This window comes from Aquarana catesbeiana, linkage group LG01, assembly GCF_042186555.1.
Source record: "Aquarana catesbeiana isolate 2022-GZ linkage group LG01, ASM4218655v1, whole genome shotgun sequence".
In the NCBI taxonomy this organism is placed as follows: domain Eukaryota; kingdom Metazoa; phylum Chordata; class Amphibia; order Anura; family Ranidae; genus Aquarana; species Aquarana catesbeiana.
The window spans coordinates 386197712-386218813 of record NC_133324.1 but is presented as its reverse complement, the minus strand read 5'-3'; the positions used below and the strand labels follow the sequence as shown (position 1 = coordinate 386218813).

The window sequence follows — 21102 nt, the reverse complement described above, 5'->3', positions numbered from 1 at the left end:
ATGACTTAGATTTCGCCAGATGTAAACAGCGCCATTGGGAAAGCATTTTATCACACCGATCTTGGTGTGGTCAAATGCTTTCAGGGCAGAGGAGAGATCTAGGGTCTAATAGACCCCAATTTTTTCAAAAAAGAGTACCTGTCACTACCTATTGCTGTCATAGGGGATATTTACATTCCCTGAGATAACAATAAAAATGATTAAAAAAATAAATAAAATGAAAGGAACAGTTTAAAAATAAGATAAAAAAGCAAAAAAATAATAAAGAAATAATAAAAATAAATAAATAAATAAATAAATAAAAAAAGCACCCCTGCCCCCCCCCCCCGCGCTCTAGCGAAAAGGCGAACGCAAGTGTTGGTCTGGCGTCAAATGTAAACAGCAATTGCACCATGCATGTGAGGTATTACCGCGAAGGTCAGATCGAGGGCAGTCATTTTAGCAGTAGACCTCCTCTGTAAATCTAAAGTGGTAACCTGTAAAGGCTTTTAAAAATGTATTTAGTTTGTCGCCACTGTACGTTTGTGCGCAATTTTAAAGCATGTCATTTTTGGTATCCGTGTACTCGGCCTAAGATCATCTTTTTTATTTCATCAAACATTTGGGCAATATAGTGTGTTTTAGTGCATTAAAATTTTAAAAAGTGTGTTTTTTCCCCAAAAAAGCGTTTGAAAAATCGCTGCGCAAATACTGTGTGAAAAAAAAAATGAAACACCCACCATTTTAATCTGTAGGGCCTTTGCTTTAAAAAAATATATAATGTTTGGGGGTTCAAAGTAATTTTCTTGCAAAAAAAATATTTTTTTCATGTAAACAAAAAGTGTCAGAAAGGGCTTTGTCTTCAAGTGGTTAGAAGAGTGCGTGATGTGTGACATAAGCTTCTAAATGTTGTGCATAAAATGCCAGGACAGTTCAAAACACCCCCAAATGACCCCATTTTGGAAAGTAGACACCCCAAGCTATTTGCTGAGAGGCATGTCGAGTCCATGGAATATTTTATATTGCGACACAAGTTGCGGGGAAAAAGACAATTTTTTTTTTTTTGCACAAAGTTGTCACTAAATGATATATTGCTCAAACATGCCATGGGAATATGTGAAATTACACCCCAAAATACATTCTGTTGCTTCTCCTGAGTAGGGGGATACCACATGTGTGAGACTTTTTGGGAGCCTAGCCACGTACGGGACCCCGAAAACCAAGCACCAACTTAGGCTTTCTAAGGGCGTAAATTTTTGATTTCCCTCTTCACTACCTATCACAGTTTCGGAGGCCATGGAATGCCCAGGTGGCACAAAACCCCCCCAAATGACCCCATTTTGGAAAGTAGACACCCCAAGCTATTTGCTGAGAGGTATAGTGAGTATTTTGCAGACCTCACTTTTTGTCACAAAGTTTTGAAAATTTAACAAAGAAAAAAAAAATGTTTTCTTTTCTTTCTTCATTTTCACAAAAAAAATGAGAGCTGTAAAATACTCACCATGCCTCTCAGCAAATAGCTTGAGGTGTCTACTTTCCAAAATGGGGTCATTTGGGGGGGGGGGGTTTGTGCTATCTTGGCATTTTATGGCCTTCGAAACTGTGATAGGTAGTGAGGAGTGAATCAAAAATTTACGCCCTTAGAAATCCTGAAGGCGGTGATTGGTTTTTGGGGCCCCGTATGCAGCAAGGCTCCCAAAAAGTCCCACACATGTGGTATCTCCGTTCTCAGGAGAAGCAGCAGAATGTATTTTGGGGTGTAATTCCACATATGCCGTTGGCATGTTTGAGCAATATATCATTTAGTGACAACTTTGTGCAAAAAAAAAAAAAATGTGTCACTTTCCCGCAACTTGTGTCAAAATATAAAATATTCCATGGACTCAACATGCCTCTCAGCAAATAGCTTGGGGTGTCTACTTTCCAAAATGGGGTCATTTGGTGGCTTTTTGTGCCATCTTGGCATTTTATGGCCTTCAAAACTGTGATAGGTAGTGAGGACTGAAATAAAAAATTTACGCCCTTAGGAATCCTGAAGGTGGTGCTTGGTTTTCGGGGGCCCCATACGCGGCTAGGCTCCCAAAATGACCCACACATGTGGTATCCCCATACTCAGGAGAAGCAAATAAATGTATTTTGCTATTGTGCTCAGACCATATGCCGCACACTGCATCAAATTGGTCTGCATGGCTGTCATCCCAGAAGGAAGCCTCTTCTAAAGATGATGCACAAGAAAGCCAGCAAACAGTTTGCTGAAGACAAGCAGACTGAGGACATGGATTACTGGAACCATGCCCTGTGGTCTGATGAGACCAAGATAAATTTGTTTGGTTCAGATGGTGTCAAGCGTGTGTGGGGGCAACCAGGTGAGGAGTACAAAGACAAGTGTGTCTTGCCTATAGTCAAGCATGGTGGTGGGAGTGTCATGGTCTGGGGCTGCAAGAGTGCTGCCGGCACTGGGGAGCTACAGTTCATTGAGGGAACCATGAATGCCAACATGTACTGTGACATACTGAAGCAGAGCATGATCCCCTCTCTCCAGAGACTGGGCCGTAGGGCAGTATTCCAACATGATAACGACCCCAAACACACCTCCAAGACGTCCACTACCTTCCTATAGAAGCTGAGGGTAAAGGTGATGGACTGGCCAAGCATGTCTCCAGACCTAAACCCTATTAAGCATCTGTCGATAATTTTCACTTAGGGGTGTACTCACATTTGTTGCCAGCGGTTTAGACATTAATGGCTGTGTGTTGAGTTATTTTAAGGGGACAGCAAATTTACACTGTTATACAAACTGTACACCCACTACTTTACATTGTAGCAAAGTGTCATATCTTCAGTGTTGTCACATGAAAAGATATAATAAAATATTTACAAAAATGTGAGGAGTGCACTCACTTTTGTGGGATAATGTATATGTCTTGGAGATAACCCCACTAAACTGCTAGGTTTTTCCCAAATTCATCTAAGTGTTACAGCCATTGCAAAGCATAATGGTAATGTAATCCTCCTCAAAAGGTACTTCATAATGCATAATAAACAGGATAAGGAAATAATCAACTTGCACATCATCATTATGGCATTGCAGGAGGGGGCAGTGGCACAAACTACTCCAGGGCAACATTTAGGCCGGGTTCACACCTATGCGAATTAGATGCGGGTTTCCCTGCATCCAATTCACATAGCAGGAGAATGTGACTGGCTCCCTATGGAGCCGGTTCACATATCTCCGTTGCGGCTGTAGAGCGCACTGCACAGAAACGCTGTGTGTCTTTGGTTCCGTTTCAGGGTCAAATTCAGGCATAGAATAGGCCCTGATTCATCCCTGAAATGGGGAACAAGGATGCACAGCACTCCTGTGCGATCCGCAGCAGGTTACAGTGTGAACCCGGCCTAAGTCTTGAGGAATTTTCTAGATAGTATAAGAGGCTAGTAGGAAATTCAGCCCACCAGTGTCCTCCCAAATAATATATACTCTTAAATGTGTCAGCTGCCTGTTTATCTTTCTGCTGGTATGTGCTAGAACTTTTGAAATTGTGAAAATAAAGACTTAAACTTTTATCTTTTGCATTTGGAATGTGGGAACTTTTTTGTGTCCTTTGATAGTTTGCAAGGCAATTTTCCCTTAGTGTAGTGAATGTACTGAAAATTCACCTTGCAAAGAATACCCAATCACATGTAAGGAAAATAAAACCAAACTGTATATCTTAATTGTACAGTACAGGACACAGACTGGATATTCATAGACCATGGGCTATAGGCTGCTTCCATCAAGTGATTAGACACTAGAAAAACTTTTGGACATGCCCCCTTCGGTGTACCCCTATAACACTACCCCAACCTATGAGACTACAGCCTTTTTCTGGTGACCTGTTAGGCTACATTCACACTACAGCGTTTTGAATCGCAGGTAGATCTTCCATGAATCTGTCCTGATTTGAAAGCGCCGATGTGTGAATGACAAATCACGGAACTCGCATTTGAATGACACCTCAAAGCAGTGCGGGCCTGCCGCGATTGTTGCACGCTAAAAAAGGGCATGTCAACCAAAAATAGTTCATAAGCTACTTTTGGGCAACATGCTTCTCACAATGTGGATTGCCACAATTCAAATTGCAGCAGACCCGCACTGCGATTTGAGGTGTCATTCAAATGAATGGCATCTCAAATGCGAGTTCTGCGATTTGTCATTCACACATCAGTGCTTTCAGATTCAAAACGCTGTAGTGTAAACGCAGCCTAAGTGATAGACCTCTTTTCATTTACAAATAACTCTCTGGGGGTATGCCCACCATGACAGGCAAAGCCTAGAATCATACACAGAAAAGTGACAAGGAAAGCTAAAACCGTTTTGTCCTCTTATCACACCATTACTTTGGCCCTGTAGCAAGTTTGAAACTTAATTGTGGCCAGGACCAAGGACGTTCTAGCACTGACATCTAATGCTCTGGTAATCCTATGGACTCAGGTTAATATATGTCTTCCTTCTGGTGCAGATTTTTCTACCACTACTCTGCAAGATAGAGGAAGAGAAGAAATCAGGGTTTCTCATTGCACTAAACTGGCCCGGAAGACCCTAGTACACAGACATGCTTAAACTAGTAGGAGACACCCCCTGGCGTCTCCCAAATAGGCAACACCTGCTGTCCCAGGGCCCCTGTACCACTCTGCTTCTCAGTCACTGGCTTTAAGGGCATGGCTGTTAAAGCCCAGTTCTAAAAGGACAGGTGTATATCTGACTCTGTCATTCCCACCTTACTCAAGGCCAGAAAATCTTCCTCGAGAAAAATTTACTATGATACCTGGAGATACTTTTTCACCCTGTGTAAACACAGGCATTTCAACCACAGAGACAACTCTGTACCTTGTATTCTGGCTTTTCTACAATCGGAACTTGCCCAAAACTTATCTCTAAGTACTCTTAAGGGACAGGTTTCAGCCTTGTCCATCCTATTCCAAAACCTTTTTCCAAAAAGCCTATTCCAAAAGTTTCTCTCTCTTGCAAAAACCTCTATTCAAGGTATCGCACGAGTCAGACACCCATTACCCTGTTCTTCCTCGGAATATCAATTGTGCATTATTTTACTGCATACTAGGATGTGGTAAAACAAATCGCTTAGTGAATTGTGCCCATTGAAACTACATTTTTTTTAAAAATGTCTTCCTAAAGTATACTGGCCTTGATTTTTTACTCTGACTATGACCTTTGACCCTAACCTTGGCCCAAACTCTGACCCTTGCAGTTACCGAGATCAAACCCTGGTCGAACTATTATGTCTTTTGTTTTTTCAATATTTTTTTATCCACACAGGTTTTTTTTTCAATTTAGTCCTCTAGCAAGGTGAAAAAGATACAGTGTATCTTTTTCTCCATTCAAAAGGGAAAATAACACAGAGGCAGGCTGTACATTGACTGATCACTGTGACTGTATGAGACCTGGAGCTGTTACTGTCAGCACAGACATCGGCGCATATTTGTGGCCCTGCAGGTAAAGATCCACTTCCATGAGGTTGCTTATATGCATAGTTAATCAGGAAGGGGGTAATCCCATTTGTTCTTTGCCCCATATGTACTAAGAGGGTTATTTACTAAAACTGGAGCGTTCAAAATCTGGTGACGCTCCACATTGAAAACCAGCTTCCAGGTTTTATTGTCAAAGCTTAACTGAACAAGCTGAAGTTAGAAGCTGATTGGCTACCATGCACAGCTGCAGCAGATTCTGAGTGCACCAGTTTTAATAAATCTACCCAAGAAGGTACCTACATGCACTTTCATCAGGTGAATTTCCATGCAAATTTTTATAAATACACAGCTTAACATCAGAATGTGATAATTTGTTATGATAAAGCAATGTACATCAAATTTTCCTATTCTATTTGTTGACTTCTCCATATAGTGTATATTTTCATTTCCCTGTTTCAAAGCTGATGTGAGAGGTTGCAGTAAAAAGTGGATAATTAGCAATCAAAAATGTGTTTCATTAAGATTGTGAACAGGAAATTTATCAATTTAAGTGTTGTACACTATATTAGCATGACCCTGGAGAGCATTTTGTGTACATAACTGGTTCCCAGACATAAAGTTCCAGAGACAGAAAAATATTCTTTAAATAAGTGATGTTTAAAGTTTTTGTTTCTAATATGGCATGGCAGCTGACGGTCTCTTGAATGATACAAAAAAGGAAAGCATGGTTGAATCTATAATACTTTATTTCTATAATAATGGAATCCAGCACTGGTCAGAAAAAAATTGTATCCACTAATAAATCTTATTCTGAAAGCCTTGTATCTTTGTATATGTATCCACTAATAAATCTTATTCTGAAAGCCTTGTATCTTTGTATCTGTATCCACTAATAAATGTTATTCTGAAAGTGTGTACCCTGTACACACGATAGGATTTTCCAACAACAAAAGCGTGGATTTTTTTCCGACGGATGTTGGCTCAAACTTGTCTTGCATACACACGGTCACACAAATGTTGTTGGAAATTCCGAACGTCAAGAATGTGGTGACTTACAACACGTATGACGAGCCGAGAAAAATGAAGTTCAATAGCCAGTGCGGCTCTTCTGCTTGATTCAGAGCATGCGTGGACTTTTGTGCGTCGGAATTGTGTACACACGCTTGTTGTCGGAAAGTTTGAGAACCTGCTCTCAAACATTTGTTGGCGGAAATTCCAACAACAAATGTTCTATGGAGCATACACATGGTCGGACTTTCCGACAACAAGCTCACATCAAACATTTGTTGTCGGAATATCCTATCGTGTGTACAGGGCATAAGAGATTTGTCAGAAATATAAATATTTTTTTTTGGCCATATATCTAGGTTAGTGTTTATCTGTGTGCTAGCATGATTGCAGTACACAGTAAGTTCATCCACTGCATGGTGGCCGAATTGATATGATATATGAATAAATGCATCTAGTGTAACCTTTCATGGTGTGTGTATATGCTAACAACAGACATACAAAATAATAACATCATGAACACATGTGGACCTTCACTGGTGTATTGCACATTTCTGACAACTTACACAACCAAAACATTATAGAAATCTCAAAATATAAGAAACAAAAAACCCCTGCAGAGTAATGTAAGTTATAGCTAAGCCTTCTAAAAACAGAAGGTATTATTTTATTACATTTGTGAATGTATGTGAATCATTTTATCAAAAAATAAAGTGACAAGTGCTAATACTACTCAATACTCCTTAGAGACAAACACACACATGTAAATCATATAAATGTTATATATATATATATGAATAAAGTGTCTGGTGCAATAATTTATCAACAGTCTTCAAAATATAAACCTTATATCATAAATTAAATCCAAGGTGCAATAACGTGATAAATGGTGATGAAAAGTCCTATTGTCATATTCAGATCCTAAAGTTGATAAACAGTCTGTTTGGAAATAAAGACCATCCTTCAAAACAAAGTACCTTTTTTCTCTGCGCTTTCTAGAGATATCTTATAGTGCAGGTGCTCTCCCCTCTAGGGGGTATTGTTCCTTCACAGCCACACTGCTGTATATTGAAACACAGACCTCCGCTAGTAGTATCCTTTATCGGCCCCTTCACCTCAATAATGCACAGTATATGCAAAGAGAAATAACACTCCATAGTGCAATAACGTTTGTACTCGATTTATTTTGTAATAGACATATAGGTATGCACTTACATTTAGTTTAAAATTAATTAGCAGTAAGAAAACGGGAAGTCCGTGATTCCCATGCATTCCACGGACCAAACAGGAAGTGATGCAATGACGCTGTGGCTCCACCCTATGCGTTTCATCATCAAGACGTCATTGAGCGCTACACTTCCTGGAATATATACTGTGTGGTAGCCTGGCAACCCAATACAATAAAATTAGCGTCCATTTTGTTGTAGACCATGTTCTTGCTTAGTGCTATTATGCGGTCACTTTTGTATAGTGAAATGGCAGTACAATCCGTCAACAGCCATGTTTGATAAGGCTACTTAAGTTATTTAGTAGCTAATAATTATGACTGTTATTTTCACTCTGTATATAGCTGTGGCTGCCAGCTGGAAATACAATTTTCATTCTGGCAGTGTGTAAAAGGCAGTTACGAAATCGCATAAAGAATAAGTATATTATGTTTGTCGGACGTGTCACGGCGCATAGAATGCTATACAAAAAGACATAGGGGACACCACATGTTATATATGCTAATAACATAAAATATCATAAAAAATCATAAAAAACACATAAAAAACAACCAAACAAATGCATACATAAAAAACTTCCCAAATTTGTTACAAATTGTACATAAGAAATATATATATATATATATATATATATATATATATATATATATATATATATATATATTTATGGTCGTGGCCCTAAGACCGAGACAAATGTGGATCACATAAACACGCGACAAGACTCACAACATAAATAGACCTGAGGTGTGGCTTTTGGTCGTCTGGTAGGTATGGCAAGAAAAGGGGCCATACCCAAGATAAGTAATGGATGATTGTGGAGGAGAATTTGCTGAGAGGTGCTGTAAAAAGGGGAATGGGAGGGAGGGTATCGTTCACTGAAACTGACAAAGAGGAAGGGGAAGTGGTCAGCTTAAATACCCTCCGGGCTCCTCCCATAAATTCAGGCCAGCACACTGGCCTTCTAACTTATGGTCGTGGCCCTAAGACCGAGACAAATGTGGATCACATAAACACGCGACAAGACTCACAACATAAATAGACCTGAGGTGTGGCTTTTGGTCGTCTGGTAGGTATGGCAAGAAAAGGAGCCAAAAATAACCAGGTAGGGAAGTATCTTTATTGCCTCTAACCTCATTGAGTGAGCTTGGAGAAAGGGCCATCTTGAGGGAACATATATATATCTGGTAAAGCAGGCAGACTTTCACCTGCCTAGCTTCTTGGTCACATGGTCTGGTACTCCATGCTGAGATGTGGCTGAGGCTGCGCCGATCCAAAGGAATATCCAGAATACCGCCCAGGGTCTAGGTCTAAGTTGACCAGTAGGACCCAAACATGTTTAATAAACTGATTTCCACTCAGGGGGTTGACCTGAAAAGGCAGTAACGGGCTGGAGACTGGCTGGCTGGGTGAAAGAGCAGACGGTCAAAAGATCGTTGTTGGGCACCAGGCGTTGCTGGTTCGAAAGAAGTTTATATCCACTCCGGGTCCGGTTTGTTGCGTTTTCCGAAAGATAAAAGGACATAGTGGCTTGGATACCGGCCAGGTACAGCCTGATAGGGGTATGAGGGAGAGCCAGCTGTGTGTGGCAATAAGATATAAAGGCTAGGACATGAGTGACGTCATCTACTGTGGTTCCGGGACAAGTGGCAAGGAACCTACGGTAGGTGTTCCAGGCCGTAGGATAAGCCTTTAGTGTGTTGCTAGACAGTGAGTGGTAGATGAGCCGGGTTGCATTGGCAATGTGTGGCATCAATCCATTGTTAGTTGAGACCAAGGTGGGATAGGAGTGGATGATGGGTCGGCTCCAGGTTCCTCCTGGAAGAAAGACAAAATTGGAGCGGGACAGTGCATCGGCTGCGGTATTGCACTTGCCAGGGATATGCTTACAGTAACTGTTAAATTTGGTGATGTAGTGACAATTGCAGCAGACTGCGCAGGAAGGACATGACGGGGAGCGACTTGGATCTACCCTTATTAATGATGTCAGCTGTAACCTGGTTGTCTGTGGTGAAGAGCTCTGTCTGATCTGTCCACGTGTGGCCCCAGACTTGGGCTGCTGCCACGATGGGGTACAGCTCGAACAATGACGAAGATCGAGGGAAGCCAGGAATCAGGCAGATTTCCGGGGGCCAAGGTCTGGAAAACCAGTGATGGCCAAAAATTGCAGCAAAGCCAATGGAGGCTGCAGCATCTGTGACTACCTGGCGCGACTGAGCTGATACTGAGGGAAAAACATTGATATGTCGTTGAAGTTGAAGAGGAACTCGTCCCACATAGCCAAGTCTGCTATTGCTGCTGGGTCTAGTCTGAGGACTTGGTCGGGTCCTGCACTCGGGCAAGAAAGACTAAGAGCCTTGAGATGAACGACCGCCCCTGAGGAATTGTTCTCATAGCGAAATTGAGCATCCCTATCAAGGACTGCAGCTGTCTTTTAGTACTTTCCTGTGACTGGGTAAACTCCTGAATGACCAACCTAACACAAGCTAATTTGTCAGAAGGCAGGCTAGGCTGCATGGCGTGCGTATCCAGGACGATGCCTGAGAAACTTATGAAATGTGTTGGGCCTTCCACTATGTGTTCATCGAGATTGTTGAAGACCTCTCTTAGCTTGTCTAGATCTACCGGGGGGGGGGGGGGGGTATGTCTAGGTGTTCGATAAGCAGAAAATCGTCTAGGTTTAAGTGAGGGATTGGGCAAAACCGTCAGCTTTGTGGGCGAAGTGGCGACAAAAGAGTTCCGTGTCTGTGAGGCTCCAGTCAGAGCTTATCTGGAACTGGGCAAGTCTCGCTGCTGCTTTGGCTGAAAAACGACAGATGGTCGTAGACGGCAAAACCTCCATATTTGTAAGCAAGATCTGTCATTGCATGAAGGTATAAGTCCCGCTCCTCCCTACTACTGAGGGTGGCTGAACAAAGTACATCTCTGAACATCCCGAAGGCCAGGGTGAACTCAGTGGCTGACAGCTTACGACTGAGGCTGGGGTCTCTCGACTTGACAACCACTGAGACATCCCCCCCAGGCGTATGATTTGTTGTCAGCCAAGTCATGGACTGAGATGAGCAGGGATGCCAATTGACGTCTTTGCCCTCCAATATATCCTCCCTGATGCTGGTCGGGACAAGATGAATGGGAAGGATGATAGGTGCAGAGCCTGGTGTACCTGCAGAAGGAGAAGCTGTCATCGGGACCATGACCAGGTCCGGGAGGGCCATGGATGGGCGAACTTTCAAAGGTGTGACTCTGGTCTGGACGTCCGAACTGTTGCGGCTAAGGGGGAGACCAAAGAGTGCATGGATTGTAGGGATGCCTGTTGGGCCCAGCTGCAGCTGGAGGCGGGAAGAGGAGCCTGAAAAGCTTTGCCTTCCTGGTCGTTAGCAGGAAAGGGAATATCCCTGCGACTCAGCTATGAGTTTGGGGATGTTCCGTCCCCTGAGGGACTGCAGGCAGCCACGCTCTGAGCCGTTTGGGGGGGGTAACAGAGGGGCGGGTGTGAAGTCCTCGCTGCCAGAAGACAAAAAAGGGGGCTGGGTGCTCATATTTAAGAGGAGTCATAGCCATAGGATAGAGAGCGGAGTGGTAAAGAGAAAACTCAGAGAGGAGGAAAAAGGAAGAAGTACAGAAAAAGGAATGATAGGCATAGACAGGAGCTGACAGAGTTCTGTTGTGCAGAACTTATGTTGAGTGGAAATTTAGAAAACTCAGAAGAGTGCGTGGCGACTGAGGTGGGCCAGGAGGTGACTGGCCAGATAACCGATAGCTCGGGTGCCTGTCTGTGGCAAGCACAAACCTGAAGACCAGAACCCCAGGGCGTACTGGGGCGAGAAGTAGAAGTCTGGTACGGCCTACGTAGGAATGTTGCGGTCTGTAGGGGGTGACGTGTGCTCGGCCTGCTAACACTTGCACTGCCAGCAAGTCTACTGTTAAGCGACCTTGTCTGCGAGGTGAAGGGTCGCCCTTCGAAAACAGAGTGTCATGTATAGACATATGTGACAGAACTAACGCCTGGAGATCACGTCCAATGATGTATGTGAAGTAACGGTATAGTGAAAGGGTGCTGCAGAATGATGCGATAGAAAAGCCCATGAACTAGGCCCTGACTGACGCTCTAGTAGCGAGGTCCTGGTTATGATCGAAACTCGGTCGACCGGGAACACCTGCAGTAGGGGTGACATGAGTGCAACAAGATTTCTTTACTTTTTTTTTTCTTTTATGTGTCCCCCTTGTATGCGACTGGCCCTGGTGAAGATGCAAACAGCGTTTTTTTTTTGTTTTTTTTTTTTTTTTTTTTTTTACCTGGGAAATAACGTCCAACCTGGTACAGGATGGAACCTGAACTCGACTGACCTGAGGGAGAAAAGATAGACGAAAACAATGAGTGGCTCGTATGAATGCCACTGGAGACGAGTGACCGATTAAGTGCCACTAAAAAATGAAGTGGGCTGTATGAGCACCACTGAGTGTGCTTGCAGGGATTGCAAGGAGTATATGTTGAGATGCATGTTTGCAGCGATTGCAAATGGGTATATGCTGAGATGCGTGTTTTTGCAGCGATTGCAAGGAGTATATACTGAGATGCGTGTTTTGCAGTGATTACAAAAATGGGTAAATGCTGAGATGCGTGTTTTTGCAGCGATTGCAAGGAGTTTATACTTAGATGCGTGTTTTGCAGTGATTGCAAAAAATGGGTAAATGCTGAGATGCATGTTTTGCAGCGATTGCAAGTGGGTAAACACTAAGATGCGTGTATTTGCAGCAATTGCAACGAGTTTATACTGAGATGCATGTTTTGCAGTGATTGTATACAGGTAAATGGTAAGATGCGTGTATTTGTAGCAATTGCAAGGAGTTTGTACTGAGATGCATAATTTTACAGAGATTGCAAAATGGGTATATGCCGAGATGCGTGTTTTTTGCAGCGATTGCAAGGAGTTATGATGAGATGCGTGTCTTGCAGCGATTGCAAGGAGTTTATACTGAGATGCATGTTGCAGCAATTGCAAAAATGGGTAAATGTTGAGATGCGTGATCTTGCAATGAGTGCAAGGAGATTATACTGAGATGCATGTTTTTGCAGCAATAGCAAATGGGTAAATGTTGAGATGCGTGTTCTTGCAGCGATTTCAAGGAGTTTATACTGAGATGCATGTTGCAGTGATTGCAAATGGGTAAATGTTGAGATGCGTGTTCTTGCAACGATTGCAAGGAGTTTATACTGAGATGCATGTTGCAGTGATTGCAAATGGGTAAATGTTGAGATGCGTGTTCTTGCAGCGATTGCAAGGAGTTTATACTGAGATGCATGTTGCAGCGATTGCAAATGGGTAAATGTTGAGATGCGTGTTCTTGCAGCGATTGCAAGGAGTTTATACTGAGATGCATGTTGCAGCGATTGCAAATGGGTAAATGTTGAGATGCGTGTTCTTGCAGCGATTGCAAGGAGTTTATACTGAGATGCATGTTGCAGCGATTGCAAATGGGTATATGCTGAGATGCGTGTTCTTGCAGCGATTGCAAGGAGTTATGATGAGATGCATAGCTTGCAGCGATTGCAAGAAAGGTCACCTACTGATAGGCGAAAAAGAAAAGGATAGCAGAAATTGTATATGTAGGAAGGAACTGCGAAGTGGCATACGTAACGAATCGTCGATTTGTTATAGGGACTGTTACCTATTGGTGTGTGGGATACTCGTGACGCGAACCGTTGTGCCGCTTGTGCGACTAGGTTCGGAGTGGACTGTGATGCATGTAGCTGCTGAGGTGATGTGAATCGGACAAAAAATAAATAATGAATCGTAGGGTATGGTAAGAACCACTACAAATTGGTGTGCAGGATAAGACCGATGCAAACCATTGTGCCGCCGAGGCGACTAGGCTTGAATCCGACTGTGATTCGTATGACATGAAAGCAATACGAAACAGTCAGTAGAAAATTACATAAACAACGAACCATTTGTGGGGTACAACAGGGACTAATAAGAATCAGTGAGCGGGATGCATCTGATGCGAACCGTTGTGCTGCCGATGCGACTAGGTTGGAATCGGATTGTAGCAGGTATGCAATATGAATCGGCTGTAAAGAGATGGCACTGATACAAATCGGTTGTAAGATGTATGAAGTGAATCCAATACAAATCGGTTGCAGCGTGTATACCACACCTTACTTCTAAAACCGAACACATTCCAACCGCCCAGCCCCCCAGGCTAATCAAAGTGCAGACAAGGCCCCATGTGGGTCTAATTACCACCTCAATCAGACACAGAACCCATGCAAATAATACATGCTGATCTCCAAATGGATGAGACGGCAACCCCATAGACAGTGAATCCTATGAGAAAATGAAGCCTGTATTGAGTGATATCAGAGAACAACCAACAATGGCTCAGAGGCTTGGATCTACGAACAAATCGTATGTTTGTGGATAGGATGACAAGCAAGGCAGAGCAAGCCTGCAAATCTAAGTTTGCAGGTATAGGAAACATATCCAATGGTAACATTGCATATGAAAAAAAAAAGGTTTGAACCCTACCTGCAACAGCAAGCGAGAACCGCCGACGAAGACGCCGCAACCCACTTGTAATCGAACGCACAGACTTATGAACACAAAGTAAGCTGGGAAGAGCCAGCACAGTGACATGTAGTATTGTTCACTGAAACTGACAAAGAGGAAGGGGAAGTGGTCAGCTTAAATACCCTCCGGGCTCCTCCCATAAATTCAGGCCAGCACACTGGCCTTCTAACATATATATATATAGTGGTACCTTGGATAATTCGTTCCAGAAGAATGCCTGTAATCCAAAGCACTCGTATATCAAAGCAAGTTTCCCCATAGAAGTCAATGGAAACCCAGATATTTCATTCCACAGTGACTTCAGCTAAACTCACACGGCTTTATTCCCGCAGCTCAGTGTGAACCTGGGCTAAATCCCACTATTTCTGGGGGGTTTTTCCAGCCAGAAAACACCCCTTCCTTAAAACGCTGATAAAAGCCTATGTGTGCATGAACAAATAGGATAACATTTTGGGGAGCTTACTGGCTGCAGAAAAAATGTCTGAAGCCAAAAACAGCAGCTGTAAAAACGTCCAGTGTACATGAGGCCTTAAGGATAATTATCCAGCATGAATGCAGCTCTTCCACATGCTTATCAGTGGAGAATGTGGACCATGGTTTCTTTGATGTAAGGCTAGGGTGGAACCAAAAGACAACACACACCGTGGAAAGGTGGGCCAGGGAAGAAAAACAAACTTCAGTAAGATATTCCAAAATTACACTATTATTTTATTAGGGCTGCATTTACAACTCTCTGTTTTTCTGCACATGTGTTTTCCCAGTAGGAATACATGAAAAAAAAGTGTTGTATTGCACATAAACACACTAATTTGTGTGTTTCTGTTGCTTTTAGCGGAATTGCATGTCAGATAAAATTGCATTGTGTGAATCCAGCCTTTAAGAAACCTGTATTGAGAGAAATAAAAGGCTGTTCTTGCTGACCTCCTCCTGAATATGCCTTTCTGTTTCTGGATTTAATATTCTAAGCTCAAAATTACTCATATGATCTACACTAGTTACATTATATAAATCAATAGAGTTTACAATTTTCAAAAAAGAGACCAATAAAAAATTTTGAAAAAAACAAAAATCGTTGGAAGAAGTTGGAAAAAGGTTGGATTTGTGTTATCTGGTGAGGTGTAAAGTAGAAGAAAAAAATCTTTGAATGCATGCTTAACTTAGTTTCTTAGTAGTTGATCCAGATACTTTCTTTTCTTTAGTTTACAGGGATCCAAATGTGCTGTCACCTGCGAGGATGAGAAATATTACAGTGCCGTCAAGAAGGAATGTGAGCCCTGTCACAGATCATGTGCCACATGCACAGGTATTATACATTTATAGAGAATCTCCAGGAAAACCAGCAATGCCCTGCTTATTTGTGAACCCCCTAGCTGATATTCTCTCAAGGGTTCCTTAGTCCTACTTTTGCCTGAACACAAAATAGGAATTTGTATTTTTTCATTTGGGACACTACCCGCAAAAGACTGCTGGGAAAACTTAATATGCAGTGAGTTTCTATGAGAAGCTGTTTTAGTTGTCACTGTAACACTATTACAATCATGAGAAAGGGATGCTGCTCTTACTAAAAAGGTTTTGTGGAAGGTAAACATTGTTGTTTTCTTCCACAGAGGAGTCTAGGGTAATAATGGGAATTCCATTTTCCTTGAAAATAAAGCAGCCCAGAAAACACCAGAAATATTGATGTGAACTGTTTTGCCTTAAAAAAAAAAAAAAAAAAAAAGCATTATGATTCAGTCAATAAAGGGACATCCACAGCTTATTACTTATAGCCAGTAAGATCAGTAGATAAAGCTCTTTTGCCCCCAAAACAGGTATTTTTTTGGTTCCTCATTTTTTGATAATTTTTTGATTTCTGCTAAATGTTATGTTTTAATAAAAAAAAAGTATTTCAAGCAAATATTGAAATACCAACATTTAGGCCAGTTATGTATTCATGAAAGATATTTATATATTTTCTTCAAAATAATATTGTTTTAATCTCCCATGATGTTATCATTGTACAAACCCTTGAAAAACTAATATCAACCTGGGAGGCTATGCTGTTGCCTTACCCAATGCGGTCAATGTAACATTTTTTCAGATATTATGACCCTAAACAGGGGTCATTTAGGCAGCTTAGAGGAGGAGAAGATGCGCATTGCAATGATAGTGCCTCAAGAGCTGGTTCTGGCCAGCTCAGTATATTGTTTTAGCCGCTTGCAGACCAGCCGCCGCAGTTATATTGAAGCAGGTTGGCTCGGTTGCACAAATCGCTGTAGGTGTGCATCGGGCTCGTACACGGCTTTCTGTGGGCTTGTGCCAGGGTGACAATCAGCGCGTCCGGCTGGCTCAATGTCTGCTGGTCACCCAAGATCATTCCCCACAGAGACAGAACAGGGCAGATCTCCGTTCTGTCAGGGGATGACACAGGGATCCTGTCTTTCTGCTATGCAGGAAGACGGATCTGTGTGTTGTCCCAGGCAGCCCATCCCCCATACAAAAAGTTAGTAAACACACCCAGGGAACACAGTTAACCCCTTGATCGCCCCTGATGTTAACCCCTTCCCTGCCAGTGCCATTAGTACAATGCCAGTGCATATCTGTAGCACTGATCGCTGTAATAATGTCACTGGTTTGTAAAAAATGTCGGTTAGGTGTCCGATCTGTCTGCCGCAATGTTGCAGTACCGCTAAAAATCGCAGCTCATGCCATTACTAGTAAAACATAAATAAAAATTAAAATGCCATAAATCTATCCCCTATTTTGTAGACGCTGTAGCTTTTGGGCAAACCAATCAATATATACGCTTATTGGGTTTTTTACCCAAAATATGTATCAGATTACAAGTTGGCCTAAATTGATGAAGGAATTAGATTTTTCTTTTCTATCTCTAAACCTTTCATAACTAAAATGGCAACCTCTGAGGAACTTCCCTTCCCCCCCCCCCTTTTCCTCCCTTTCAACCCCGCTTTTTTTTTTGCTTGTCATTCCTCCTTAGCCTTTTTTTTCTTTTCTTCTCTTCTGGTCTTCTCTCCCCATTCTAATTGCTCCACTAGATTCAGCCTCATGCTTACAGCTCACGCCACTAAAAGCTAGGTATGTAGAGCCTTTAATCCTTGACCCTTTGTCATTCTAAGAGCCCTTTCACACCGGCCGCCCATAGCGTCGGCAGTAAAACGCCGCTATTTTTTAGCGGCGTTTTACCGTCGGATTAGCAGCGCATTTCGGCCGCTAGCGGGGCGCTTTTACCCCCGCTAGCGGCCGAGAAAGGGTTAAAACCATTCGCAATGCGCCGCAATAGCGGCGTTTTGCCGGCGGTAACCCAGCGCTGCCTCCGTTGATTTCAATGGGGAGCAGCGGTGGAGGAGCGGTAAACACACCGCTCCTTCACCGCTCCAAAGAAGCTGCTGGCAGGACTTTTTTTCCCGTCCTGCCATCGCAGCGCTCCGGTGTGAAAGCCCTCGGGCTTTCACACTGGAGACAATGCTGCAGCTGTTTGAGGGCGGATTGCAGGCGCTATTTTTAACGCTATAGCGCCTGCAAAATGCCCTCGGTGTGAAAGGGGTCTAAATGAACCCTCTGGCAACTATTTTTCGGCATATATCTTTGAACTAGTACTTGAGCACAGTGGTGTGTTTTAATGTCACTATTCTAATGACCGCATCTCACCCATTGTGTCTCAGGATATTATGTTACATTATTATACATTTCTGCTCATGACATTTAATTTGCCCTTACAAGCTTATACAAATTCTGATTTAATGCAATAAGACTACACCCAGAGCTCCTGAGCCATTGAGCTATGATTTTGTCTATTAAAAAAAAATGTAAAAAAATCTTTTAACAATGAAAAGTGTGCAAAATCCTGGGGCATCCCAGTCTCCAGTAAAAAACGTAAATGTTACTTATCATCAATGAGAAATTAGAGACTGGGGCAATGCACAGAACCTCCTTGGTGAATTTATTTAATATCAGAAACCCCCTTTCATATCAGAAGTCCCCCATCACATCAGAGATCCCCCTTCATGATAGTGTCCTACCTATCGTATAAGAAATCCATCCTTCCAATTAGTGTCTCCTCATCATATTAGAGACAAGGTATACCTGTGCTCATCCAGAATTTGTACTCTCATCATATTAGAGTCCTTAATCATAGAGTCCCCTCCTTACGTCAAAGTTCCCCATCACAAAATCCCTCATCACATCACAGTCCTCTCATTACAGAGTTCATGCATTGCTATGCCCAAATCAGCTGTTCCTGAGGAATTCCCTGTCCCACAGCCGCATATAACAAAGGAACAGGGATGTTGGTGACATCATACACCTAATATGGCTACATGGCAATGTTTGGTCAATTACATTGTCCAAATAAATCAATGTGGCTATATGGGGTCAATTATATCACCAGCATCCCTGCCCTTTCACTAAGTGCTGCTGTGGGTGGGAATTCGTTGTCCTCAGCTGGTTGGGCCAGTGAAGTGCTATCACATGACAGCTTTACTGTGGGTTCAAGCTGGACTGGGTTTGGCCTAAATCTTAGTCCATAACTGTTCCTGAAAAGCCACAACATTAAGTGGCAGTGTGGCGGTAAGAAGGAAAACTGTACATTTTATGATAAAAAGCAGCCTAGTGATTGTGTTGGGGCTGAGAAGTGCAATATGGGTGATCTCGTCATTCTGCTACTCAGTTGTGAGCAAATGTGATCTTGAGAGCATTCAGTACAGACCTATATGCCAGCTAGACTATACTGTGCATGCAGAGTGCTGAATGTAGCACACAGCTAAATAAATAGATTTTAAACTTTCACAATTATTACATTTTCTGTATGTGGAAATAATGTTAGATATTTATACTCATCCATTAACAAAGTTCACCATTTTTACCTTTATTGACCTATTTTATGTAGGACCAGGAATAGACAACTGTATAAACTGTGCAAAAGAAATGGCACTTGAAGATGGACGCTGTGTTACATCATGTAGTTCTGAATATTATTTTGCTCTACCCAAGGCTAATGGTTTTAAAACTTGTAAACGGTAAGTTATTATGGTATATGATGATAAGAATAAATGGCTACGGTTTATGTGTCTTTACCTGTTTTCGAAAAATCTGACAGACTTTTCTGATATTAGGTAAAGACAGATTTAAATATATGCAGTGCCTTAATTAACAAAATTTTAAATACATAAGGCTCAGTTCACAAAGTTCCCACTCCAGGACAAGGTTTCTGATTTTAAAAAAAGTGACAGTTTTATCCAACTGAATCCATTTTAATTTGAAAATTACAGTGACATGGCTGAAAATAAAGATCCTGATCCTTAAGTCATTAATTGATAAAACTGTCGTCTCACTCCTTCACATTAGCCCTCTGACGAAAAAAATGGGGAATTCACTTTTTAATATCTTAACTAGACAGCAGAGGGGACAGAATAGTAAGCATTTGTATTGACTATGGTGTGGGAAGAAAGGCATCCTGTATTTAGCAGTAGTGACCAGTCTAATAGGGAGGAAGCTGTAGTAATATCAAGTAATATGGAATAAATATCAGTATTTCGTTCATTTATCTGATGCATTTGACAACTGAAAAATGTTTAGATAAAGCAGACCATAGAGGGTAGCAAATCTTTGACCAAACTTGCTTTGACCAAACAAGCTCCAGTGTGTGTTTATCTGTGCCATCCAACTACTTCCAGGGGAAAAAAAGGCCACACGGCATAGACCTGTTCACTTGACTCAAACAGTGAATAGAGGGACCGTAACAGCCTATGTGCAGGGGTACAATGGTGATTAAACAAGGTTTTCTAGGCTGTCCAGTAAATTGTATCACCCACAGAGCAGTAGGCCAAGGCTGCCTGAATATATAATTGATTTGAGGTTGTCACCCCCATCTGCCCAAAATGGTCACACTGGTGGACCTTTATATCAGTGCAGTAGATAGTAATTCTGTAACCAAAATTAATTTTTGGTGTAGTTCAAGAAACATTTCAAAAGTTGTCTTAGCTATCCTGTCTATCAGTATTTCGGTAAGGCCCACTAAATTACTTTATTTTACAGTCTTGTTTTGTTGCATACTATGTGATAATTTAACAGATTTTCAGTTTCTTTGTGCATTGGGTGTAATAATTAACTCAAGTGTTACCTACCAAGTAAAGTTCAGTGCGGTAATACTAGTTATTTGTGCTATGGTTCCATACTGTTCATACTGATACTGCCATCAAACTTCACCATATTTTGGCTGGCATAACTCTCGCTTTTGAATGTTGTCTTTATATAGATGTGTGGAGTTTGGAAGGTGGTTTAGTGGCATTCTTGTTCTGCTCCCTATTTAAAATATTAGAAATGTGCCCATGCATTATAAAATGGTGCTATAAAACACATGGAGAATTATAGGTTGATTAAAGTGGAACTAAGTTTTTTTTTTAGTTTGAAACTAGTATTAACACATCAGTTTCTATTTTTCCACTTTCTTTAATAAGTTGTTAACACTATTCATTCTGCAGTAAAATCCCAGACAGCATTGTCAACCTGTCTAGCCTTGGATAGGCATGTACTGTAGTTTTAGGGTTGAAAATGTATTTATTATAACAACAGTCAAAACACATAAGTAAGACACTACAATAGCATAATGAAACTTTAGTCTGCTCAATGGCTATCGCCAATAGCATGACTTGTACATAATAACAGTACAGTATAATAACTGTGAGAAGTGTCACTATAAAGAAAAAAAAACAGGAGAAATTCAAGAATAAAGCATGGACCATGATCATGGGATCCAGCAAACTAGTCCATCTGTAGTTAACCTGGCATGATATGAATACACCAGAGAAATTTTGATATATTGTTCTTATAAGAAAAAGAGAAAGGAAAAAAGACGA

At 41.7% G+C, this 21102-nt stretch overlaps 1 protein-coding gene across 3 annotated transcripts in view; it reads left to right on the top strand.

Moving 5' to 3' along the window:
- Window positions 1-21102, top strand: part of PCSK5 (proprotein convertase subtilisin/kexin type 5) — a 635867-nt gene that overhangs the window by 436787 nt on the left and 177978 nt on the right. For all 3 annotated transcript variants that reach the window (XM_073634106.1, XM_073634125.1, XM_073634116.1), the window contains exons 18-19: window positions 15448-15551; window positions 19134-19263. In XM_073634106.1, the coding sequence (XP_073490207.1) occupies window positions 15448-15551; window positions 19134-19263 (234 nt within the window). The remainder of the gene's footprint in view (window positions 1-15447; window positions 15552-19133; window positions 19264-21102) is intronic.